The sequence below is a fragment of the Talpa occidentalis genome, unplaced genomic scaffold (genome assembly GCF_014898055.3).
Source record: "Talpa occidentalis isolate TD23 unplaced genomic scaffold, MPIMG_talOcc4v2.1, whole genome shotgun sequence".
Taxonomy (NCBI): domain Eukaryota; kingdom Metazoa; phylum Chordata; class Mammalia; order Eulipotyphla; family Talpidae; genus Talpa; species Talpa occidentalis.
The window spans coordinates 112,631,566-112,658,024 of NW_026555331.1; the positions used below are offsets into that span (position 1 = coordinate 112,631,566).

At 35.5% G+C, this 26,459-nt stretch overlaps 3 protein-coding genes across 8 annotated transcripts in view; 2 read left to right on the top strand and 1 right to left on the bottom strand.

Moving 5' to 3' along the window:
• ABCB4 (ATP binding cassette subfamily B member 4) overlaps nucleotides 1-3,940 on the top strand; it is a 65,066-nt gene extending 61,126 nt beyond the window's left edge. The window contains exons 29-30 of one of the 3 annotated variants that reach the window (XM_054692478.1): nucleotides 831-939; nucleotides 3,878-3,940. In XM_054692478.1, coding sequence (XP_054548453.1) covers nucleotides 831-939; nucleotides 3,878-3,888 — 120 coding nt within the window. In that variant the 3' untranslated portion in view covers nucleotides 3,889-3,940. Of the gene's footprint in view, nucleotides 1-830; nucleotides 2,082-3,877 lie in introns of those variants that run through there. The other 2 variants (XM_037510609.2, XM_054692479.1) reach the window with 2 other exon arrangements.
• Nucleotides 223-23,433, bottom strand: CROT (carnitine O-octanoyltransferase). 4 transcript variants are annotated; one of them, XM_037510619.2, is made up of 18 exons: nucleotides 23,361-23,433; nucleotides 22,665-22,753; nucleotides 20,061-20,194; nucleotides 18,029-18,153; nucleotides 16,870-17,051; nucleotides 16,573-16,697; nucleotides 14,883-14,991; nucleotides 12,548-12,641; nucleotides 12,312-12,437; nucleotides 10,856-10,957; nucleotides 8,099-8,182; nucleotides 7,912-8,019; nucleotides 7,560-7,690; nucleotides 5,047-5,170; nucleotides 4,116-4,194; nucleotides 3,933-4,026; nucleotides 3,678-3,797; nucleotides 223-1,086 (listed from the first exon to the last, which is right to left on the bottom strand). In XM_037510619.2, exons 3-18 carry the CDS (start codon nucleotides 20,173-20,175, stop codon nucleotides 966-968), a joined length of 1,839 nt encoding a protein of 612 aa, XP_037366516.1. In that variant the 5' UTR covers nucleotides 20,176-20,194; nucleotides 22,665-22,753; nucleotides 23,361-23,433; the 3' UTR covers nucleotides 223-965. The 4 variants fall into 4 exon arrangements, with proteins under 4 accessions (XP_037366516.1, XP_037366527.1, XP_037366536.1 ...); XM_037510630.2 differs by lacking the exon at nucleotides 23,361-23,433 and adding an exon at nucleotides 23,289-23,353; XM_037510639.2 differs by lacking the exon at nucleotides 23,361-23,433 and adding an exon at nucleotides 23,169-23,282.
• Nucleotides 6,053-6,553, top strand: LOC119244710 (60S ribosomal protein L26-like). Its single transcript, XM_037510658.2, has one exon. It carries the CDS (start codon nucleotides 6,088-6,090, stop codon nucleotides 6,523-6,525), a length of 438 nt encoding a protein of 145 aa, XP_037366555.1. The 5' UTR covers nucleotides 6,053-6,087; the 3' UTR covers nucleotides 6,526-6,553.
• Nucleotides 23,434-26,459: the final 3,026 nt, after the last annotated feature.

Below are 26,459 nucleotides of genomic sequence, written 5' to 3' on the forward strand. Positions count from 1 at the left end.
AGAATTCTGGTGATTGCAGTTCACTAAAAATAATCAGGCGAGACCAGCAGAACATCCATCCCACAGGGCACAATTAACTGACATAATAATGAGAAATAACTGTTTTTAAGAAACTAAGTTCTGAGTGTATTATACAACCATACACTACTGAGATCACAAAGTATAAGGTCAAACAAGAATAAATCAATTAAACACAAAACAAGAAGCTATATGATTTTGGGAGCTTTATTTTTTGAGAGTAGAAACTACAAAATTGAACAGAGGAGAAAATAAACTGTAAAATCCTGAGAATCTGATTTAACATTTAATCCTTTTAAGTCACTAACAACTAATTTTAAATATAGTGCTTATTTTTATAGTCACAAAACTAACTACATATACTGTAACAGATTTTGTTAAGGATTTTTGTGTGCCTGAGGGTGTACCTCTTACTACAACCTAATTCTTCTGCCTGTTCAACAGAAACTGTCTTTATTAGATCACCATTAAATTAGAGAGGTCTTTTTCAAACATATTAGGTTTATATCCCAGTGGTAAAGGTGGAAGTCATCGATTTCAGCAAAATTACCATCTATTCATGTATTTCATACTCTTGGAAAACTAGAAAATGTTAAAGTGCTTGAAAGATAAGACTACAATGATACTCAGAGAGGATTTATAACTTACATAGGTATCGACAAAAATATTTCAAAGTAAGAGTAAGACTTGCATTGTTAAAATTTTAAATTTGCATTGTTGAGGCTTAAACTTTGCATAGTTCTACATTCACTCTATCATAATTTGCATTACTACGGCACCAGAGGAAGCTTAAAAATATTTCTACCTTCTAGGTCGGAATAAATTTAGAGAGCATGATTCTTCTAATTTCTACATTTAACACATTTCCTTCAAGTCTCACATCACGAACCCACCCCCAGCAGCCAGTTTACGAATATTTTGGTAAGTGCTTAATAAATGATTAATCTTTAAAGATGAGCAGTGTTCATCAGCTGCATCATATCATGGAAAGCACAAAAAATCTGCTGAACTAGCTTTTCTGCATCAGTCTCTGGATGTGATTTCCAGGCAGAACAGGCCACAAGAAACCTGTGAAGCACAAATAATAAAAGATTAAGTATTATGCAAAAATCACAACACAAAAAGGCTCCAAATGTTGATGTGATCAGTATGTGACCTTTAGTCCATCAGGCTATGCATATAGGATATGTGCTGACATTAGGTGAATGTCACCTGGCACCTTTAAAGGTAAATTCATATTTATACATAATGCGAGGAACATCCAAGTTACTAGTGACTAGCTCCTAAGGATGACAGGAAATGAACAATTAGCCAGCACTCAAGACTGCTCTGGAATAAGGTCTTGCTGTGTTAAATAAACCCACCTTGTCCAAATAAATAAATAACTGTCCTAACGTACCCAAAATAGAATGAGTTGGAATATTTGTATTGAAATTGAAACTATTTGTAATGAAATTGAAACTTTTTTTTAAAGAATAAGAATATAGTGCTTGGAGAGGGTAACAAATAAAACAGAAAAAGAATAACTGGAAAGAAAAGCACTTTCTAGAAATGCCATTGCAAACTCTCTTGGACTAAGTCAGGTCATGCCTTCCACCATTTCCTTCCAGAGCCTGTTTATGAAAAATTCCCTGACAGGTGATAAAAGTGACCCCAGGAAGCTATGGAAATAAAAAGAAAAGCCTTGCTTCTGGTAGACTTTGTGTAGAAACCAGGCTAGATCCCCTTTCCAGACACTCAAATTTTCTGTAGCAAAAAATGCACTGAGCTCAAATTAAAACCAAAATATTTTATACAATATAAAGCTTGTGGACAACCATGCAATTTTCACATAATCAAAAAACAGTAAATTATAGCTTTGACATGTACTTTAGATTAGCAGAATGAAATAAAAACATGCTCTGGCTGGGTATATAAATGAAATCAATGTGAGTGGATTATATTTGCTGAAAGACATTCAGGGCCAAACCTACAGAAAATCCTGCTTTGTTTCCCCCTAGTGATTTTCCAGCTACACAGTGTATATAATTCTCAAATACCTATTTAGTAGTAACTAATTCTTTGCAAAGATTAATTCCTATTAAAATACTATATTTTTAAAAATTTTTCATTGTTTTCCAAAATTATATAAAGAAATAACAACCTTTTCTAGATGTACAATTCACAAAATGTACACAGATGCCAATAAAGAAAAAAATGTTTGCCTCATAAGTAAACAAAGAATTCAAGCTGTTATTTTTGCTTATCTACTTTGTAAGGAATGTTTCATAATGCAGAGTTGGCAGTAGTGTGATGAACAGGTATATTATACATTACTTGTAATGACAGGAAACTGGAAATAATAGGGAAGTAGTTAAACTATGGAAATCTATAAGATTACACATTATTCAACAGTTAAAATATTTCAAAGTACATTTAATGGCATTGGGAATTGCTTGAAATAATATTGAAGATGAAATTCACAAAAAGATGCAAAAATATTTGCAACTTGCTCTAAATTGGTAAACATACACAGTCTATATACATTATGCCCTGGAAATGTTCAATAATAGCATTAAATATCTATTTTTCTAATGTCAGAATACTGGGGTATACCTTGACCCAAATTCTTACCATCGTATACAATACAGAATCCATTACTTGTCAGGAAGTATGTTAGAATGCTTACTTATTCTTTGTGTCTAATGATCTTAGACCTCTAACTATTATGAAAATGGATAATAAGATCCATGTTTAACTTTTTTCAATTTACCTTTAATTTGTGAATTGGTACACACATAATGAATGCTATACATCATCTAATGACTTAGATGCTAATGAGTACATGTACCATTGGTGTAATGGAGTATGCACAAATCACACTTCACATGTAGACAGATAAAGTTTTGAAAAAATAATACTGACTATAAACTCTTCTACAAGGAAAAAATAAAAAATATATTAGAAGCTGAAATGTTATATCATCATTCTAATTTTTCACATTTCATCTGAAGTGCCTTCAAGCCTGCCCTTCTTTTATTTACATAGTGCTAAATGTAGCCATTTTATAAATATTTTTATAAAGCCTCTCATGCTGTGAATGACACCCACGAAGAGGCTGCCAGATTGTGTGAAGATGGACTTTCTAAGCCTTGTTATCAATTTCATATTATCTTTTAGTCCTCTTAGATTTCAATAGTTTCTTTCTCTTTGCACAAACTTAAGCCAAACTTTCTACAAACCAAATGAAATGCATCTGAATTGGTAAAACACATTTTTAAACTATTAGTTAATCTCATTATTAGTATCAATGACTATGTGAGCTACCACATTATTGATAGCCAGTCAAATTTTATCTGAATGTACGATGAAATACCTTAGGAAGTACAACTATGTTAATACATATACTGATTTTTGAGAAGAGGGAAGATATGATTTTGAGACAACCTTAAATGGTGTTCTGCACAAAACCTCCAAAAGACTGATTAAACAAGTGCCTCAAAAGCAGAACGGTGATAACACATAAATATAACACTTATGGATAAGTGATAAAAACAAATACCTATGTAGCAGGTGACAGATGACAAACAATGAGAACTGTAATGTAAGTAAGATATTCATTCAACAAAAATCATGTTTCTTATGCTTTGGCACAGTAAAAGTAACAAGAGCAGCCTCACCTGTCATCTCTGATGTGGTAGAAAAATCCATAGCCGTGGTGTACCATGGGAACCACAACTCCCAGGATCCTCATATAACCAACAAGACTTGTTGAGAGAACAAAGTTTCCACCTCCTCCACTGTGTGGCATAAAGATAGGACATTTTACTAGGCCTATAGAAGTTTATCTTGTTGCTAAAGAGTTTTTTTTAACATTCAGGAAAAAACTAAAAGAAGTATGGATGAAGCCATAAAACACTATATATTAATATCACCTTTTGAAGAAGAGTGGGTCTGTAAAGAGCTCTGGGACTGGAAGGCCTTCCTCCTTGGCTATCAGTAATAAACCTAAAAGGTGACGGTCAAATCCTGCAACGAAACCCCAAGTCTGAGATTAGAAAAAATTTTTCAAGAAAAGAGAATTTTTTAAAGAGTTAAAATAATTCCAACATCACTACCTTTTCCAGAAGAACAATCTTTCATCATTTTATTATGTTTTGCAAAAGCTTGTAACATCTTTTGCTGCCGTTCAAGAAGCTGCATTAAAAATCAAGACATTTTAATAGCATGCTGTACAGAAACCAAACAAATAAAAAACCTGAACTCAATATAATTAGGATTTGGGTACTCTAGAAGAGGAAAAAAAATGATTTCTAGAAAGACCTTGAGGCAAATACTTCCATGTCTTTTTCCTTCTTCTATTCCCTTTCCTATATGCTGTGTACCTTGATTATTTCTTTCCCAGACAGGAAAATAGGAACTTGTGGGCAGCATTGAAGTGACATTACCAAATGTTTAAACAGAAGCAACTAGGATTTCAAAACTAAAGCATGGTTGTAACAAAACCAGTAATGAAGCATTCCCATGAAATTAAAGTAAATTGACATATGCAAGTCTATGAAAATTAAGGAAACAAATGCAATACCAAAACAACAGGGAAGGAACTACCCTGTTGTGTGAATGCTTTCAAAAAAAGTACAAAACAAGATATATAAGCCTGTCATGAGTCTCATATATGATTACAAGTATGTGTGATCTCTAAAACATTCAACTACATGGAGAAAAGCTTTCTCTTAAAGGCATTTTGTAAGAGTCTGCACTTTTGTGTTACTTTAAAGCTAAATCAATAGTGGGGAATTATTTAAGGCACTGGATATATTTTCCTTAGAAAGTTACCAAATGGGTGTTTTAGGACTTCCGCATTTCTCATTCTTTCCATGTATGTATGTCAGTGGTAAATGAACAAATGTTTTGAAAACTTTAAGGAAAAAAATTCTGAAAGTATTCTTCTGATCCAGGGGAACTGAGTCAAAGAAGTTAGTCAAGGGTCAAGGTTCCTTTAAAACAATTAAAAAAAATTCTCTGAATTTTTTCTTTTCAAATACTCACACTGCTGGAAGGGTCCTCCATGGACTGGCACCACCTGACTGCTTCTACTGTACACGATCGTGTAGTCTCTGTACGGCCATGATAAAAATATCTTGTCATAGCTGTTTCATAGCAGCATCCAGGGCTACAAGATAAGAGAATGTACCCTATGAATAGACATTTTATAGACAAGATATACAAACTGACAAATAGACAAGATATACAAACTGACAAAAACACAAGAACAGATACTCAACCTCATTTGTCATTAGGGAAAAACAAAAACCACGAGACATCCTTTCACAACTACTAGAATGACTAATTTTTTATAAACAGAAAAATAAGTGTTGGCAAGGATATGAAGTAACTGGAACATCTGTCTATTGTTGACAGGAGTGTAAAATAGCATAGCCACTCTGGAAGATATTTTGACAGCTCCTCCCTCAAAAAGTTAACAGAGTTACTACACAACAAAGCAATTGCACTCATAGATATAGAATTGAGAATAGAGACTCAAGCACATACTAGCACCAAATGTCATGCCAGCATTATTCACAATAGGCAAAAAGTCAAACAAGCCAGATGTCTATCAGATGAATAGAGAAAAAAAACTGTGTGTGTGTGTGAATCTATCTATCTTTCTATGAATATTATACGTCTATTGTGTACATATATATACATATATAAGACTATTATTTAGTTATAAAAATGAAGTTCTAATTCTACAACATTGATGAACTTTGAAAACATCATCCTAAGTGAAACAAATCAGACACAAAATGACAAATATTGTGTTCTTCTTACAGGAAATATCTACAACAGGCAAATTCATAGAGATAGAAGTATATTAGAGATTACCAGGGGCTGGAGAAGTGGGTATGGAATAGAACATTACTGCTTAGTGTGTAAAGACTTCTTTTTTGGAGTGACAAAAATATTTTTTAAATAGTGGTAATGTTTTCATAACATTGTAAATGTAATTACTATCATCAATATATACTTAAAAATGGTTTCGGTGGCTTTTTCCCTTTTGCGGCCATCGCTGAAGCACTGGCGGCCAAAATGAAGTTCAATCCCTTTGTGACTTCTGACCAGAGCAAGAATCGTAAAAGGCATTTCAATGTGCCTTCCCACATTTGCAGGAAGATCATGTCTTCCCCTCTTTCCAAAGAGCTTAGGCAGAAGTACAATGTTCGTTCCATGCCCATTTGGAAGGATGATGAAGTTCAGGTTGTTTGGGGACATTATAAAGGACAGAAAATTGGCAAAGTAGTCCAGGTTTACCGGAAGAAATATGTCATCTACATTGAAAGAGTGCAGTGGGAGAAGGCAAATGGCACAACCGTTCATGTGGGCATTCACCCCAGTAAGGTGGTTATCACTAGACTAAAGCTGAACAAAGACCGCAAAAAGATCCTAGAACGCAAAGCCAAATCTCGCCAAGTAGGAAAGGAAAAGGGCAAATACAAGGAAGAAACAATTGAGAAGATGCAGGAATAAAATAGTCTTATATACAACTTCCATTAAAAACTGCTAAAATGAAAAAAAATGGTTTAGGTGGCAAGTTTTATGTTACATAGTTTTTACTACAATAAAAAAGACAATTGAATGCTTAAGGCAAAAGTAATAATAGAACATTGAAAGGTTTAACACATACATGGAAGTATAAAGTATGGCAACAACAGCACAAATAGTGCGAGACGCAAAATAGAAGCATTTTTTCTTAAGGTTCTTATATTTGACATGGAAAATATTTGAAGGTAAAGAGAGCAAAGATGTATTCTATAAATCTTAGTGTAACTACTAGAAAAAACAAAAGTAAAGCTAACAATGGGAATGAAATGGAAAATTTAAAAAACCCCTATGAATTCAAAAGAAGATAAAAAAGAACAAAAACAGATGGTTGAAGAGAAAATAAACAGCCTGACAATATAGATCTACACCCAACCTTATTGATAATTACATTAAATGTAAATGATCTTAAGCATTCCATCTAAAGACAAATGTGGGGGGAAAGCAAGATCAAGGAGCTTCAGCTTCTGCTTAGGGTGTAGAAAGCCACAACCTATCATCTCATCTACTCTAAAAATGAATAAAGACTGAATAAGGTACAAAATTATAGCAAACTGAAGCTGCCAGGGGAAAATCAAATGATCTGAATTCCAAAAAATAGCAAAGTCCCTTTAGAAGAGGGTAGACACTTCAAAAGTACTAAGGCCAGAAAAAACAAGGGAAGACTGAATCTGTCACAGATCAAAATTCTACTACACTGTCGACATGCTGAGAAAATAGACATTTGTAGAGGTTTAAACCTATAACTCCCAAAGATACAATGATGTAAACCAACTTTACCTCAATAAACATAATCAAAAAAAATTTTAACTCTACTACACTGTTGATGGAATCACAAATCATGACACAGTGCCAAATGGAACATATGTTAGGAAGAACACAGGTGTTAGGATGGAATAGCTGTAGTAAAGATATTCCCTTGAACTTCAAGATTCTTTAAATGCAGAATGAATGGTGCTCACCGTCCATGAAGTCTGTAATAGGCTAGCTGAAGAGCAAGCTGAACAAATGTATCAGGGTGAAGCTTCTCCTTCTTGGTTTGCTTTTTGCCAAAAGATGTAAAGGCATATGCTGCAACCTGCAGGTCAGATGCCTAGCAAAAAGAATCAAATAGAACCGTGAAAAATCACCTAAAGAGAAAATCCAAAAGATATCCAAATTATCATTTGCATTAAAGCAGTCAGCCATAAAAATTTAGCAGTATTAAAGCTATAATTTAAAAATGTTTTTGTTGTCACCCTTGGATTGTAGTCAAACTTCTATATGTGGCAGTTATAAGAGGAAGCATTACTAAGAAAAAAGCATAAAATGTACCTGCTTGAGATACTGGGCTTTAGCTTCACTGACATCATTTAATACTCTCTTATCCACAGTGAAAACAAGTTCCTCTGGATGTGGTATGTTCCGTACTTTTTCTGAACCCTGAAAATAGGGAACACTTAAAAATAGTGTATCTATAAAAATACTAGGAGAAAAAGGATGAAATATTTCTGTAACATACCTTCCATCTTCCTTCATTTTCAAAAACCTTCTCATCAACATAATTGCTGATGTTTACCATAACCATTGCATCAAAAGGAGCATGCTAAATGAAAATACACAAAATTTTGAAGACTTCATGTCAAGGTAAACCTACCCCAGTATTTTATTTTCATTTTTCCTCCATTCTTAACACATAATAAAGTGCACAATTTTCAAATTCCTTGCCCCCAATTGACACAGGTATGGATATCCCACAGTATAGTAAGTAATTACTATATTATATTTTCTAAGACTTTGGTGAGCATTAAAAAGTATAATGATTTTGGGTATATCTCTGTAAGAGTTCTGACATGGCAGAAATCACTCTCACATCTTAAGGAATATGGGTAAATGGGCTGAGTTACAGGGGAGTTGCAGATCTGACAACTCTATTTAGAGAAAGGAACTGTAGCTAGTGAATTTTTTCATTTATTTTGGAAGATAAATTTTTTGCTTTATTTTTCTCATGTTCTTTTGAAGACAGTTACATCAGATTTTTTCTTCCCTGCATTCATACTACCATGATACCATTACCATCCATGAACTGAATGTGACTCTGAGCCCTGGCAAGAAAGAAGGGATCCTAAGATTTGGGCCCAGTTTCAGAGAGCAATTAGGTGTCTAATATATCACCCTAATATTACACAGCTCTGCTGCCCTATTTCATGTCCCAATGCAACCCAGAAGCGCAGGATACTGTTACCAAGTAGGTACCAGTCATGGCATTAGGTATGACTCATGAGGGAGTCAATACAAGTTGGATGAGCAGCTCATCCCTCCTGTCCGCAATACTCAACAATACTCAAGGTCACTGACAAACATCCCTTTTCTAATTGCATCTCACAAATGTATAATGCTTTAACTCTTTAGAAAGAATTTTCACAGATACCACATATTTAAGACAACAGCATTACTCTCTAATTAAATGCCCACCTATTTCTCAGTGTAAAGTTAATAATCAATTTAAAAATATTATACATTTAAATATTACATATTTAAATGTGTAAGAATGTTACACATTTAAAATATGTATGCTTTAGGAAATATGAAAAATACTTTGGTGCTGAATTTGTTCAAACAACATTTAGCTTTTTGTTTCATTTATTGGAGCCATTATGTTTTAAAATACTATTTAAGAATGTGGGTTTTGGTTCTAAGTACAAACTAGATCACTTCCTAGGTGTGCAACTGTGAGAAAGTTGCTTAATTCTTTAAGTAAACTTCCTCATCTGATAATGAGAATAATAATAACTTTTTTCAGATAGCTGCTGTCAAAAATGATTTTAATAATGTTTCTAAAGTGCTTATTGTAGAACATGTTCCACAGGTTTAACTAGAAATGGCTGTTACTAACAACTGTTATTTATTACATCTTTCCTATGTGCCATTCACAAAACCCTACAACACAAAACCTATATACTGAAGACAAAAGACCTGACCTTAGCATTTTAAATCCTGAAGGGGGAATGTGATTAATCAGTATAATCACAAGAGTACCAATTCAATCACCAGCAGAAGAGAGCAGCAACATGGCCTTGGATTAAGGATAGCTTTACTGTATATATAACTTTACTAATGATGTTTTACATAGATTAAATGGCACTTTATGCAATCATTTTCAGTTATAAGGGAAACCTACATGAAGCAAAATATAAAGTGGAGATTATCAGATTTTTGTTATACATGTGAATATTAATGCATATACACATAAAAGAAGTTCATTCACTTACAAGAGGAAAGTATCTCAATTGTGCTGAGATTTATGCGCATTATGGGACCATATTCTTTAATCAGAGATATAAAAGATAATTAAAGTTATTTTTATCCTCAGATTGAAGGATGTTGGTACTCTTAGTAAAAAACAAAGTAGACCAAGGTGTTTTCCTAATGGTCTGGGAGTAATGGGGGGAAAATGATTTCTTCTCTATGAGGACAGCAACTTATCCTTATTTAATAATATAACATCCAGTTTGAACAATTTAACATACAAGAAAATACAAATCTTAAAATGAGAAAAAAGGTAAAAACTGGGAAAGTATAACTGCAAGCTACCTATATAAAAATGGTTAATGAAAAAAAAAAAAAAAGAAAAGAAAAAAAAGGTTAATGAAACTATTAAGCCAGGGAAACAAGACATGGGAATGGAGGGGGTGTGACAAATTTTAAGGTCAGTTTTAGAATATATAGGTAGGAAAAGACTAAGGGTCTTGGAGTTAGGGAGGAAAGATTATTTCTTCTTGATGAGGACAGCGACTTACCCTTATTTAACAAGATAACATCCAGTCTGAACAATTTAGCATACAAAAGAATACAACTCTTAAAGTTCCAAAGATCATTTGTCCTTTTAGGAAAATAGCTACATAATTACTAGGTAAATTTAGAAAGATAGCTACAAATATTTTTCTGTGCATAGAAACACAATGTTATTCAGTATCTTTTAAAATAGATTGTAATTTTCAACAGATAACAGAGGGTTTTAATGGCCTTATGCTTCATTAAAAAAACAAGCAAATTCTACTTGACAAATAGGCACCAAACTTTAGCTGTAGTATAGATGAAAGTATCTTGTCCTATACTCTCTTTCACTCATATTTCATAGTAAACTTTTTACTCCAAAGTCATAAATTAAAGACGTATTTACTTGCACTACCACAGTACAGCCTAAGTATTATACTTTCTTGCTATTAAATTAACCTAAAAAATTAAAAGGCAAAGAACACTTCAGTAGCTTACTTACATCACAATTACAGCCAAATACTCCATTAGAAAAGGAAATCAAGTTATAGGATTTATCACCCCAGCGCACTGTTGGATTTCCAATAAGAGTCATTGCAGTTGCCTAAAAGAAAACATTTCCAAATTAAAAGAACTTTAATCTTGATTTATAAGTATTTACATCTTAAATTGTATATCTATATAGCTATTATCTATATCTACATATCTATCTATCTATCTATGTATCTGGTCTAACTTTTCACTTTTCCTTTTCAGGTAAACCAAATTTAATAAAATGGTTAGTAGTTATGCTCAAGTGATAATAATAATTCTGGCCCTGGCTTTAGATATTTATCAAAATCTCAAGTTAAAAAATCTGATTAGAAAAAGAATGATGGTATAATATCCATGGATGCTTAGAGGACATGCAGTTGAAAGGACAAGTCTTTTCTAATTTGAGTAGTATCAGAGACCTTGATAAGTTTTTGGCCCAGTAGTGTTCAAATAAATTTAGTACATTACAATAAAAATTCTTCACAGGAAGAAAGAATAAAATAGAATTTAAATATCAGATACATCACAAATAATAAAAGTAATTCCTGTTTTGTGAAAATTCTATTATGTATGTGTGAACATACCATGTGTCTGTGTATATAGGCTTAATATAAATGTATTTCAAACTACAGATTGCAGTAAAAAAAAAAAAGAAACAATACTATATTAAAATATATTCTTCTCCAAGAAGTTTAGTGAATTCCCTGTTTAAAAAAAAATATAGCTAAAGAAGAGGAAAATTTGGTTTCTAAGATACCAGGGTTTTCAATCCTGTATCTATCATTTAATATTGATGAATGCATTATGAAAAAATTATTTAGTGTTTTCAAAAGACTATGAGACTTCTATATATATACTACTACCTTTTATCATTTTTTAAGAAATAATAAATATTGTTGCCACAGGGGGGAAAAATAACATAGGCCACATTTACCTTTAAATTCATGAGAGTCAGTATATTCAATAAAACTAAATGATAAAGTAAATTCCTTTCAAGAGCTATATAATGTTTAGAGCAGAACTCACCATCTAAGGTGTCAGGCACAACCTGCACAAATTATAAGTAGATTCTCATGTCACCTTTGGCATGAGAAGCTCATTTAGCCCAGTGGCCTGTCCAAATTTTCTATACATGCAATTAAAAAAAAAAAAGTCTGGAAAATAATGACATGTGATAATCAAACTATATTCCTACTTCTTTAAATAGCATACAAAATACATCTAAATGTACCTGAACAATGTGGCAAGAATTTGCAAACTGCTATGTATACATAGCATGTATATATCATACCTAAGAAAAACTTTTAAGAGCTGTAAAAATAAAAAAAAATAAAAAATAAAAAAGACTTTCTCATCTTCCATGTATACAAGAGAACACCAACTGAATTTGTAGGAAGAAATAACAGATGATGATAGGTAACTACCTGGGAGTAATCTTCCGGTGTTACACGCGGACTGCTGTCCTCTAAGGAAAACACCAGTAAACTGCTCTGAATCTTTTCTAATAGATTCAAGTTCTCTGGATCAAGACTAATCAAATATTCTCGTGCCTAAAAGTCAAGAAATAATGATTAAATGTCACATATTGAATACAACATATCCAGAAATCTCAAAATAGTTTGTTGGGGAAAAGGATCATTAAGAAAATTATGAATATAACCTTAGCCCATCGCGTTCTCTCCTCACTAGTTAATGCTGCGATCCCAGGTCCTTCAGGCTCACTGTTGCACTTCTTGTGGATGTATGTCAAATGCCTTGTGGAATATTAGCAAAGAGGATTCAAAAAGAGCACAGGCAGGTCACTAGCTACTTTAGCCTTCAATAGGTCACAACAGATAGTAATTCTTATCACTAAAAAAATAAATTTAACCAGTCAAAAATCTGCAGAGGTTTTTGGCACATGCTAAAAATTTACCTCAATTTAAAGCTTCCTAGGATTTCTCAGAAAGTGAGTTAATTAGCTTAGTTAATGATACTACTGATAGCCATCCTTTATTTGTTGTTTCATCATTCAGAATTAGAAAAATACAATTATTCATTTGCATCATTTCATCTGATCCTTAATTATTTCTGTAACACTTATTAAGAAATAAGTTACTTGCTGCAAAATGCCCCCCTCTTTATTTGAAGACAGTGGTGTCCCATGGAACAGATGAGCACTTCTAACATCTGCACCTATAGTGGGGATAACTTGCCTTGCCTCTTTCTGCTTGTCTTTGCACATTACTGATTTTGCTTCAAGTACAAATAAAGTTTCTACAGTTTGTAGTTATGGTGGGCATAACAATTAGTTATATAATTTAAATTCTGAATGCTAAAATAGTAAAATCTACCTGTTTTCCTCCATGTAGTTCTGGAGAACTTTCTCCAAAAGTTCTGGAGAACTTTTGCCAGCTCAAAGTTTTGATTATGAAATTTTTCCTGTTCCCTGATTTGGCCATATTAAGTGAGAAATGGCCAGCTCATGAAAGGCAGTTATTATCAGAGAGAAGTTACCAGAGAAAATGTGTTAAATCTGAAATAGCATTTTAAATTTGATAATTAAAGGTGAGGTGATAATTACCCAAATCTTCACCATTAAGAAGTCTACACTTCTATACTACCCCAAGTGATGTAGATTCAATATAATTCCTACCAAAAATCCAATGACACTCTTTAAAGATATAGGAAAAAATCCTAAAATTCATATGAAATGATAAAGAATTCTGAATAGCCTGGGTAATTTTGAATAAGAGAAACGAAATAGGAGATATCACACTTCCTGATCTCAAAATATATCACAAAGTTATAGGATTCAAAAGATGTATAGACCAATAGGCCAGAATAGAAAGCTTAGAAATAAAACCATACACATACAGCTAACGGATCTACCAGAAGGGTGCCAAGACTATACAATAGGCAACAGATATTCTCTCAGAAAAACGGTGTTGGGAAAACTGGAACATCACAGCCAAAAAAAAAAAAAAAGAAAGAAATTGGATCCCTGTCTTACACAATACACAAAAATCGGTTCCAGATGGATTAAAGGCTTAAATGTAAAACTTGAAATTAAACTCCTATAAGAAAATATGGGAGAAAAACTTCTATACATTGTTTTTGGCAATCATTTCTTGAATCAGATACCAAAAGCACAGGCAACTAAAGTGAAAATAGACAAGTGTGATTACCTCAAACTAAAAGCTTCTGTACAGTGAAAGGAACAAAGTGAAGACACACAAAGAAATATTTATCATGAAAGGATATTATGTCTGAGATTTTCTTTAAAATAATCCATGGGGGTGTGAGCAAGGAGCACAAGGAGATACAGTTGAAACGAAACTATGAGTTTACAAAATAAAGCTAAGAGTTGGTAACTACTAAAACTCTGAGACGAGTACTTCATGGCTTCATTATGTAATTTCCCGTACATTCTAAATTTTTTCATTATACACTTACAACAATAAACACAGAAAATAATTCTATATGTACATAGTATATATATTTCTATATGAATATGCTATTTGCATGTACGTAATGCATACGTTGTATAAAATACACATATATATTCTTTTTTTAAAGAAATCTTTATGTGCATGTAAATTCAGTGCAATGTATCTGAAAGGACAGAATACACCAAATTAGCACAGTGACTAATTCTGGGGCAAGTATTAGAATTGGGGTTTTCCTTTTCTATAAGCACAATGACTTACATATGTCGCAGGGCAGAGTCCTGGCTAATGGTGTGGGCAACACTATGCTCTGCTCCAGGAAGCAGGGGACTTAACTTGGGACATACACTGGATTGTAAGATTTTTGAAGTTTCAATTATGATTTTTAAAAAATTAGAAGTTCCCCAAAACAAATTAAACTAAAAATACATTGTTAAAAATCAATATATATAAAATTCTTACTTTTCAGTTTACTGTCACTTTATAAAAAGGTATTTCTGAACATTTCTTTTTCAATTTAAGCAAAAGCTTAAGACCTAACGAAATTCAAGAAAGTAGCTTGAAAACCTCAGAATCTCTGGCGGGGTGATCAAACTTCCTTCATGCATTGCATCAAAGACAAAAACTCGGCCTCGACACAGAATTGCAACATGACTTGGAGAATGCCCTTCACTCTCTGGAAAAAGGACAGAAAAAAAAAAAAACTCAAATCTTTCATTACATCCAATAGGGGAAAAAATAGCGTTGTTGCTGCAATATTTATCATATACTCATCAAATATATCACATAAACAAAAGCACTCTCATAAGTTAATGGAATTTCAGTTACTATGATATAAATGCATGCTCTTGAAACCTGTCCATGTGAAACATCTATAAATCCACGAAGGGTTCCAATTATTCTTTGAATTATTAAAGAATAATAAAATCCAAACTACTGCAGCGTTTTCTAGCTTTAATTAAGGATAGGAATGGGGAAGGGCAGCAGAGAATTTCTGAAGGAAAGCTATTTGAATTAACCAGTTTCTCTTTCTTATTATTTTAGTGTTGATTGCTCATCAGATAATTTAATTGCAGTATTACATAACTACAACTGCTAAATAGTTTTCAGTAGAGTAAGAGCACAATATGCCTGAGGAACAAAAAGAAAGAATTTCACACAATCTTACTTTTTCTTATGGTTCTAATAATATCTGGTAAGCCACTGATAGTTGATTCTGCAATTCCTTCAACACACCTTAACCCACTCCCCCCAAAAACTATGTGTGCTGTAAATCTCAGACTATTTTGATTTATCCCCATTTTCAAGTAGTACTAGTCCCTTCAACAAGGGTTTTCCTGCATGATCCTGAGCCTTTCTTCTGAGAAAGGACAAAAGAAAAGAGTGAAGAAAGAGAAAACATACACTGCCACTGGAAAGATATTTACTGGCTGATATTATGTACAAGGAACTATAGTAAATGCTGTATGAATATTCAAACATGAAATTGAAGCTTGGGGGGTGGTGCTCCATAGTTCCCACTATTCAAAGCATCCTATCTCTAGGCCCTATTCTTTTTTTTTTTTTAAGATTTATTTATTTATTTATACAAGCGCTGGGTACAGTCAGAAGCGCGGGAGGGTGAGAGAATTCACCAGAGCCAGAGTAGGGAACAGAACAGGCAGACTGACGAAATACATTGCTGAGGGGAGCAGAGGGCGGCAGGAGAGGTCTGTCGTGCCATGTGGGACCCTCGCCCAGCAGCCGGGATCAAACTGGTGCTGCAGAGGCTGCCGGCAGCTTCGCAGCCCAGTGCTCAACTGCTGTACCACCAGGGGAGGCCCTCTAGTCCCTATTCTTACCTAACTTTCTACTAATCTTTACCAGTAAGGTATTCTAGCTGACCTTGCTAATCTGGCCATAAAGTTTGCCTGGTGTTTTCAGCAGATACTGGTTTCCCAGTAAGTTCCTCATACGAGGACCTTTGAGAAGAAATCAAATTATATGTTCCAGATTTCCTAATACTCTGATTCATAATTCTATTCTTTAACTAAAATTTAAATTCTCAAATATGCAACACAGCATCAGGTTTGCAAAGAATCAAGTAAGGCACAGTTTAGAAAATCCATTACCAATAATGCTCACAGAAAACCTATGATTACTCAAAATCCAATTTAGAAATATTCTTCAAAATAGCATGTTCCAGTGTCAGATTAGGAACCACAGCAAAACTCACCAAATATCAATTCTTTTAAAAGTACCTGTGTTTTCTACTTACCAGTCCTAAAATAATTCTTTATTGAATCTCTAGTAATTCCTGGAACTTTGCAGGTAGAAAATAGCATTCGGAACTGATTCATATCTAGAGGAGTATTTCCAACTTTATGAACAGGCAATTTTTCTCTATAAAAATTTAAAACAAAAAGATATTTTGATCAAGAAGTCAACATAAAACTTATAAACCAAATAGTCATAAATGTAGTATTCATCCCCAAATAAGTAAATTAAACTTTTCAACATTTTGCCACCTCAGACTTTTGGTAAATCTGTTACAAACTCACATAAGTATCCTTACTTTCTTAAGAGCTGCCAGTAGTTCAAGTTATGCCAAAGACTTATACTTCCTCTTTCTAACTGAGTGCCTTCCTTTGGAGGCCAGTAGTGCTCAACATGGGCTGCAGGACCTGCAAAGTTGACATTTAGCTGCGATGGTAAACGAACATCCAGGTAGGCAACATTCAGCCACCATTCTTCCAGCTAGAAAAAATTATGAACATCAGCCTGAAGCTCTTAATATAACACTATAATGCAACTTCTGGTTAAAAAAAAAAACAAAGATGTACTTAGGATATTTTTCTTTACTCTTCAATATTTAAAAATACATTTTCTTATTGTAAATCATCATAGCTACCAAAAAAACACTATTTTAAAAAAATATTTATTCTTATTTATTTATTCATACAAGAACTGGGGTGTAGGCCAGCAGTGTGTGTGTGTTGGGGGCAGGGGCGGGTGAGAGGATTCACTAGAGACAAAGTGAGGAGCAGAACATGTGGATCTACTGAAATATACTGCTGAGGGGAGCAGTGGGTGAGACCAGAGAGGTCTGCTGTGCCATGTGGGTTAACTCCTTGGCTGGGGATTGAACTCATGCTGCAGTGGCTGGTGACAGCTTGATAGCGCTGAGACTTAACCCCTGCGCCACCAGGGAGGCCCCAATGGAAACTCAAGGAAAGAGTGAGGGAAGCCCCAATGTTTATGCTACTCTAAGAATAAAATCTATTTCTTCTTTCAGCATATGCTGTTCTCAGCATGTATAGATCCTCATACCAAGACTTTTGCCCTAAGAGGTTCCTTATCTCAAACTTTTCCTACTCATATTCTGAGTGAAAGGCATAGAATAATCCAAGCTCCCACATAACAGATCACTTATGTCAGAACCACAAAGAGTAGTTTCTAAAATGAAGACCTCTGGACCTCCATTCCAGAACAGAGAATCAGAATCACTGGGCACAAGAAATATGCATTTTAACAAGTTCTCCATATAAGAAAGGAGTACATGTACAACATTTGAAACTCCCTAAAGTTAAGTGATTTATTCATTTTTTGATGCTGATTATAACAACAATGATAGCAAAAAATTTTACAGTAATAATTAAAAGGTGAAAGCTATGCATATTTTTTACTTTTCACTTGCATCAGTTTTCTCATTTTAAATACAATAACATACGCACCCAATTTCTTTTTCCTTTTGCTCTTTCAAGTAATTTCTGATGCAATTTTTCTCCAATTCCATTTTGAAATGTCTGGACTATTTCTTCAGTTTTCTTATATTCCTCTTCATTTGCAAATGGCTTTACTATAAAGAAAAAAAAATAAGCATGAAGCTATTTAGATGTTCAGATACTACCCACCCAGCTCAATTATTATTGCTTTCACAATCTTGAGACTCACTTATGGAAAACAGTTATGTTTATATTAAAAATTATAGCAGAGCAATAAATTATAATAGTTTACTAAATGAAAATGACTGAAAAGCAATAAAGCAAAATAGAGTAAGAAATTAAACAGTAGATATTATGTAATCTGATAACCATTTTTGAAAAATGGTTTTAGAATCATTGGGGATGATAGTTAAAAATGATGAAGATAGAATGTCCACGTTGCTATTATTCCAAAAGGAAAGTAAGTAATAAGATAAATTAAATCAACTTTCTACTAAATTTAAGCAGAGCCTTGAACAGTTTCATGTAAATGCAGTTTATATATGTAAATGTGAGTAAAAAGCCTATCCAGGGCAATTTAGACTGCCTGTAAGTTTCTTTTAAAACAACAACAAAAAGATAAAAGGTTCCCATTCCCTGAAAATCAAGTGTTCTGAAAATTAAGCTTAAATTAAGAAAGCAAATTAGAAGTCAAAGGACATTAATATTTTCCTTTTGCTTTATATTACCTCTTCCAAGTCTTATCTCAGAGTCCATTTAAATAGCAGTATTTTCAAATGAGTGATCAAAACTAGTAAATTATATGTGAATTTTTTCAAAAAAGAAACTAGAATTTTCAGGTAATATGAGAAAAAGGAATTTTTAAAAATCAGTTAAAGTGAACTGAATACAAACATTTATCTCTATTCCTAGAAATTCAATAAAATGACAATAAAGTATTAAAGGTATAAATCCATTAAGGACAAAGAAAATGAAAGAACAACGGATAGCAGACAAGTTAAACTAGCATTCGGTCAACTAGAAAACATGAGAAAATGGCCAATGATTCTGTAGATCTGGAGTTTGGAAGATAGGGGGTGATAGAATAGAGTAAAGCAGAAACCAAGAAGCAAGTCAATTCCCCAGTGTAGTACCAGAAAGATTCATGACACATGGACTTCAAAAGGCAGGGGATAAAGCGAGGTTGAAAACAGGAAGACTGCTTGGGAGTCTTTAGAAGCCACACTAGTTAGATAACCACCCATCCACACTAGTCTTTGTAGAGCTCCTTCGCTGTTCTTTAATAGAAGGCAACTTCCTTCCACTGATAGTAGAATTATGGAGGCTTACTTTCCAAAGCTGAATGAGACAAAAAATAAAACAAAACAAACAAACAAAAAAACACCCATGTATTCTAGCCTATACTGAAAAAAAAGAGGGAAAAAGGTGTACATGCTGAACAATGAGCCTGCCAGCCCACTTACTCTACTTAGCTCCCAAAACATGAGCTTATAGGCTTATGCCTTCTAAACAAAAGGTGAGAGAATATCTCATTAAAATGCCACTAAATCTGAGAGAAAGGAATAATGGTACTTGGCTTTGCCCTAATGGAACTACTTGATCTCTGTCCTATTACCTAACAAAGTGCATTGAAAGACCAAGTAGTTGCCAACCTGTACCTTTTTAGGATTTGGCTCTTTAGTATGAATGACTGAGGATTTCCAGATATTTCAGGAAAAAGTCTTTTAGTAAACTGAGAGTCAGACAGCAGAAGGAAGAACCCAAGAAAGAGAATAAAATATTTTAAAATGTATGCCTAAGGGAGGAGGTTGGAGGTGATTAGACAAATGACTACTACTTTTTATTTTAAGCCTAATAGTACTATCAGGTTTTTTTAAATTATGAAAAAATTAACACAAGAGAGAAAGAAAGAAAAGTTTTGGATATTTTATCCTTAAACTTTAATTATCATGATCCCAGAGGAGAAAGCAATTAGACTTCACTAACTTCTAAATGTTCAAGCTTCCCAAGTAGCTAACATATTAAGAGATTACAAACATACCTGCTTCAAGATATTTTTTTAATGATTCTTCGAGTAGAGGAACAGGCAGTGATGGAAGAGAATCCTGGTACTGAAATGTTCGCTCTTCAGTTGATTTAGCCAATTGATTTTCCATGATAGTCACAATAGGAAAACTAAAGGAAAAAAGCCCTTACAACTTCAATCTCATAAATATTCTTACATGTGCTACATCCAATTCACTACATCAATATTTAGGGATCACAATATATCCAGGACTTGGTCCCAGTTCCTAAGGAAATCATAAACTTGTCAGAAAAAGACATCAATTTAAAAAAGAAAAGCATATAGACATTAAGTGCTACAAGTCAAAAAGCAATCAATGGGACCAGTATAGTTACCATTTATTGAGAACCTACAATTTGCCAAGTACTTCAGTAGGTATTATCAAAAATGTATAATCTTCCTAAACTTCATCTTATCTCTGAAAGCTGGAAATAAGTATCACTTTACATGAGAAGAAACCAAAGTTCAGAATTTGTAACCTGCCTCAGGTCAAACCAATTCACCCAGGCCATAATTTTCCCTCTATAGAATGGCTACCTGATGGAGGAGAGTGGGCACCTGTGGAAACCTAACTGGGCAGGCAGGAGTCACATTTGTGAAAAATGGTGTTGGGCTGAAAGAAAGAACTTTAAAGAATAAAGTATTAAGAGGTATGAGTCATCCAACCACAGTCACAAAATATTATAGACTATATAAATCATAAGACAAGCTGTTGTAACCTAATTGTTCAAATAGTAGGAGGCCATTTGATTTCTCAAATAAGTCTTTATAAATAAAATAATATACCAAAATACCAGTTCATATCAATGAATAAGAATTTTCAGCCTTTTCCAAATATGGATTTTTTGAACTAATAGAAAAGTCAAACAAAATATTCTGCGCACAGTTTACAGAATAAAACGATCAAAAACAAGGGTGCAACAGAGACTATTTTCAGCCAATGTAATGTTTCTACTTCTAAACAGAATCCTTAGTTTTACCTGGCTATACAGTCACAGAACTATGTCTTTCCTACCCTCCCTTGGAGTTCAGTACAGCTTTGTTACATATGTGTAACTTCTGGCCCTGTCTGTATAAAGGCTACATGTGTTCTCCCCCACGCTTTCTCCTTTTTACTGCCTAAGCAAGTAGCGCCAACTGGAATAGCACCTTGTTATAGCAGCTATATATAAAATTGTCAGAATCTTCCCTAGACTCCTCCCTCCAAATATATGAAGAAAAATAACAACATATTCATGCCACTGTATTTTGTGTTTTCTTAGTTAGGGTAGCTTAGCCTATACTGCTAGTATATAGCAATAATCCAAAAGTGAGGTCTAACAAAGATCTCATTGTTCCTGTTTCTTCTTATCTCAGGGCTGCAATTCACTTGGACAATTCATAAACATGGCTTTGGATCTAACAGAGATATAGATCTAGGTCCATATGCCAACTTCTAGCCAAACACCCCAGGCAACTAATTTTAAATGAATTATACATACAGAGGATAACCATATAATCAGAGCTGTTATGATTATCGCTTTTTAATGCCTGCAAAAGCACATTATAAAAACAAACAAATCTAGTTTGAGATGACCATATTATGCTAGGCATAATGAATGGCACCTATGATTCTACTTTAAGAAACTGTGACTGTGAGATGATTACTTCAGTGATTGTTACTGTAATTTTTGTATAGCACAAGTAACCTTAAAGTAGGCAGATTATCCTGGTGGGCCTCATCAAATCACTTAGAAGCAGAGGGCCTCCCTTGGTGGCGCAGTGGTTGAGTGCTGGGTTGCGAGGCTGCCTGCAGCCTCTGCAGTGCCAGTTCGATCCCTGGCCCCCGGCGAGGGTCCCAACAACAACAAAATCACTTAGAAGCAGAAATCTTTCTCCAGCTAGTAGCAGAAAATGAGGGAGATTAAAAAGCATGGGAAAAACTGAAGGTGCTATTTGGCTTTGAAGACACAGATGGGTCTTTTAGAACTGAGAGATTCCAGTTGACAGTCTTTTGGAAATCAGGACCTTGGCCTTACAAGGAGGTGAAGGCTCAATAATTTAAATGAGCTGGAAGTACTTTCTTCCCCTAAACCTCCAGAACTATCAATAGCTTTATTCCAGCTTTTTAAAATCCTAACCAGAGTACCCAACTATGCCTACTAGAGCTTCAAAACTATAAAAGTTGTGAGATACTAATTTTATTTTCAGCTGTTAAAGTTTGTGACAAATTGTTATGGAAACAATAGGAAACTAATAAACACATATAGAAAAGATAAGCCATTCTCTCTGTACTTCCCTCCCACTTCATAGACTCTAGAAAATTGGGGCCAAGACTACCAGTTTCATGCCTTACAATCTTAAGTCATCAAGTGGTACACATTAAAAATGTGAATTATAAGATTTTTCATGAAGAATTACATGTTTTGAATTCTCAACCACAAAGATTAAATAATATAATTTCAAGAACTATACACGCATTCAGAAGAAAATGATGATTCTGAGTTTAATTACGGTGCGTTTTCTGGGGGCATTAAGAAGTAAACTCAAAGTGGAACAGAGAATTAGTAAAAATAAATAAAAGAATAGATGATCACATACCCGTACTCCAAGATGAACTGTTTAGAACTGCCAGCAGACTGTTTCAACAATTTCGTTTTGCGATCAGAGAATTTTAAACTAGTTAGTGACTGCGGGAAGGGAGAAAAAAAAAATAAGTTTAACAAACACTGCAGCAAAAAACAAAACGTATAAAATCTAATGAAAAAACGCGGAAAATAGACCATCAAGGGCTTGAGAATCCCCAAGAGCTAAATTTTTAGGAATCACAGCAAACACTTGCAAAAAGTACATCTGCTAAAGAGCTGGAGAAAAACTACTACAGGATTAAGCGAGTATTATCTTCCATTAGGAGCGCGAGATAGAATGTACTTCTCACTGCCTGAGTGTCTGGCGCCAGCGCCCTGTCGCAAGGTAATACACACTTCAGTCTTGGCAGCAGAGGCTAGAGGAGCAGAGGGCGACCAGAACAAAAGTCTTGGCCACCAACCCACAGGCAGCTCTGTTCACTCAAGAGGCCACTAAATGAGAAATCCGATTATGTACCCAGCGGCCCAACTTCGGTGGCACCTCTCCAGTCCCTGCCAGGGAGATGCCTGATGACAACCGTCTAGCCCTGGTCCCTCCTCCGCTCTGCAAAATTTAATTCTGTTCTGCCGACTCAACTTTGCCCGGTCCCGGAGCTTGAGGGTTAGGGGAGGGAAAGAGCTCTGCCCAGGAGGGCCTCAATGTTCTCACCGCCCGAGCTTCGCCAGCTTCGCCAACTCCGCGAACAGCAACAGTCGCCCCGACCCGCTTCCTCAGGGCGGCGGAGGAGCTGAAATTGGAAGTAAAGTCCCGCCCCGCAGTCCCGGGAGCTCGGGGATTGGGCGGAAACCCACGAGGGTCCCGCCCCGCGCTTGAAGCCTCGGACGAACCGGGCCTGCGCCCTCGGGGGCCGGGCCCGCCTTCCGTGGGCGTGCGCCCTGCGCGGCCCTGTTCTCTGCCGCCGGCCTGGGACTGGCCTGTCCACGGCTGAGTGGGCCGAACCTCGAGAGGCATCAGTCGAAACGAGGACAGTGCACCTGGCCCAGGGCACGGCGGCCCGGACGACCTTGCGGGGACTGCGCCCCGTGTGCTCCGCCCGCGCAGGTACCCAACCTTCTGGGACAGTGCCCAGACAGTTCCGAGTCGTTTTTACTCAGCCTGCGCCCACTGTGGGCGTCTTGTTGCCCTTTGTTTTCCAGCCAAAGCTCTGGCTTACCAGCTCCTCAAGTCCCTTCCCAGTGTGACGTTTATTGCACACACACACACACACACACACACACACCCCTAACCCCGCAACTCCCTTGTGGTAATTCATACTAACACCTTAAAGGAATCTTATTATTCACCCCATGTCCTGACAAAACACCAGTGACCTCACAGGTACTATTTGGTCTCTCTGTCCCTTCAACCTCTGGGACCGAAACTTGCCCCAGGTTGATAGGGTGCAGCACAGGTGTTCGAGGCCCCTAGGGATACACTGCAAGCTTGGGACTCATCTGTTGTCTTTTACTGTCACGTCAAGAAACGGAATTGTTAGCCAGAGAGGAGCTAGGCAAGTTGTAGAGGAAACATAGCTAACTTAATTTCCAAGACTAACCTATTTCCATTTACCTCGAGAAAGTTAAATATACCTCTTCCCCCTCATTTTAAATGCACTGACCAACTTGTGGAAGAAAAGACCATAGTTCACAGTGGCCCTGGACTTTTTTTTTTTTTTTTTTTTTTTTCATTTTTTTCTCTAACAAGTGGGGTACGGGCCAGAGTTGCGGGGCTGGGGGTGGTGAGAAGATTGCTGAGGGGAGCAGCGGGTGAGACCAGAGAGGTCTGCTGCGCCACGTGGGTTACTCCCTAGACTGCTGAGGATCAAACTGGAGTCAAAAAGGTCGCTGACAGCCTCACAGAGCTGCGCTCAAACCCTGCCCCACCAGGGAGGCCCCTGGTCCTGAACTTTATAGCAAATATAAAGAACTAGATTTCAAATTATCATGTCATATTAAAAAAATACACAAACATGTCATTATAGGTCCCAATCCTTTACCTGTCTTTTCTAACTCACTTGGTGGTAAAATGTGACCTGACTGGAACTGAATATTTACTTGGTGGAAATAGTGATACGTTTTCTACAGAAATAAGTATTTGAGTGCAATGCAGCTCCGGCCCTTGCTTAATACATAAGTCAGCCCCTACCTTTTTTTTTTTTATTTTTTTTTTTATTTTTTTTTTTTTTTATTTTTTCTTTTTATAGAGGCATGTTTTATTTATTTATTTGTTTGTTTGTTCGTTTGTTTTGTTTATACATGCACTGGGTACAGTCAGAAGCGCGGGAGGGTGAGAGAATTCACCAGAGCCAGAGCGGGGAGCAGAGCAGGCAGAAGGACCGAAGTACACTGCTGAGGGGAGCAGCGGGCGGCAGGAGAGGTCTGCGCGCCATGTGGGACCCTCTTCTGGTGGCCGGGGAGCAGCCGGGAATCGAACCGGCGCTGCAGAGGCTGCGGGCAGCTTCGCAACCCAGCGCTCAACCGCTGCGCCACCGGGGAGGCCCTAGCCCCTACCTTTTTGAGACATATTCTTATATATGTCTTAAAATGCTCTTTGCCAACTCAAAAATACATGTATATTTTCTTTGAAGTATATAGAAGGTGTTACATTATTTAAAATACTTGTAGGTATTTAACCATCATCCTGCCTTTTTAAAAACCCTATGTTATCAAGAAAGATAAAAAATAAAATCAAACAGGGAATTCCATTATGGGTTTATACAGAAGGGAAGGTGTCATCTTATTTTGTGTTTTTTCATCATGGCACCTTTAACAATTTGCAACTGTTCCAAGCTCCAGTTTCTTGCTTTGCTTTGTTTTTGCCTAACATGCTTATGACTAAGATTAAATTCTAACACTTAAAATTACCAAGTACTTTTGGAACGTCCTATAGTAAAGATTCGTAAAGATTCTTATATCTACTGTTAGGTGAGATGAAGTTGTCCCTTATGTCACAAATTGTTAAGATTATGGAACTTTAGAATAAAATTTCCCTTAGGGCTTCCCCAGTGGCGCAGTGGGTTGAGCATCATGCTGTGAAGCTGTCCCGCAGCCCCTGCAGTGCAGGTTCGTGCTCCTCTCAGCAGTGTCTTAAGTCCATCTGCTGTTCTGCTCCTCGCTCTGTCTCTGGTGAATTCTCTCACCCTCCTGCGCCTCTGACCTGTATCCCTATTCTTGTATAAATAAATAAAATCTTTAAAATAAAATAAAATTTCCCCTAGTATATGTGAAGATAATATTTATAGTGATCTGAAATGTTGTATGGTCTGAAATACCCTCTGTAATATCTGAGAGATGAAATTATGTTCTACAAAGTCTTAGAGTCATGCATTGCTTAGTTTTATCTTCAACAATCCTTACATTACAATGCAGAGACACACAAAGGATGGTTTGATGATTATACTGTTATTCTTAATATCAGGAAGCTGAGGTTCATCTACATGTAGTAACATATAAGAGACTTGGGATATGAAAACTACGCAAATAAGATCTCAATTATATGGAGTGAATTAGACATAACTCCCTTGTTTTATTCTCCAGTTACTGGCTACTTTTCTAACACAAATTCATGAGGTTACTGTGCTTCTTTGAAGAGGCAGTGTCATTTTTCATAAGAGTCAGGTGGAATCTTTTCTTCTTTGAAACTTCTAATAACCACTGATTGCCCCTACACTTATATTCCTTACCTAATTTTAGTTCTATCCATTCAGTATCTTTAAAATGTCTCATCCCAATGAGCATATTTGTGGTTTCCTTTAATCATTTTGTTTTG

Excerpts from the sequence above, each read along its gene's own strand:
- LOC119244710 (XM_037510658.2), top strand. The coding sequence starts at position 6,088 with ATGAAGTTCAATCCCTTTGTGACTTCTGACCAGAGCAAGAATCGTAAA.
- CROT (XM_037510619.2), bottom strand. The coding sequence starts at position 20,175 with ATGGAAAATCAATTGGCTAAATCAACTGAAGAGCGAACATTTCAGTAC. Across the intron at positions 8,183-10,855 it reads TATTTGGCTGTAATTGTGAT|CATGCTCCTTTTGATGCAAT; the intron begins GTAAGTAAGCTA and ends ATTTTCATTTAG. Across the intron at positions 7,691-7,911 it reads AAGCCCAGTATCTCAAGCAG|GCATCTGACCTGCAGGTTGC; the intron begins GTACATTTTATG and ends TCTTTTTGCTAG.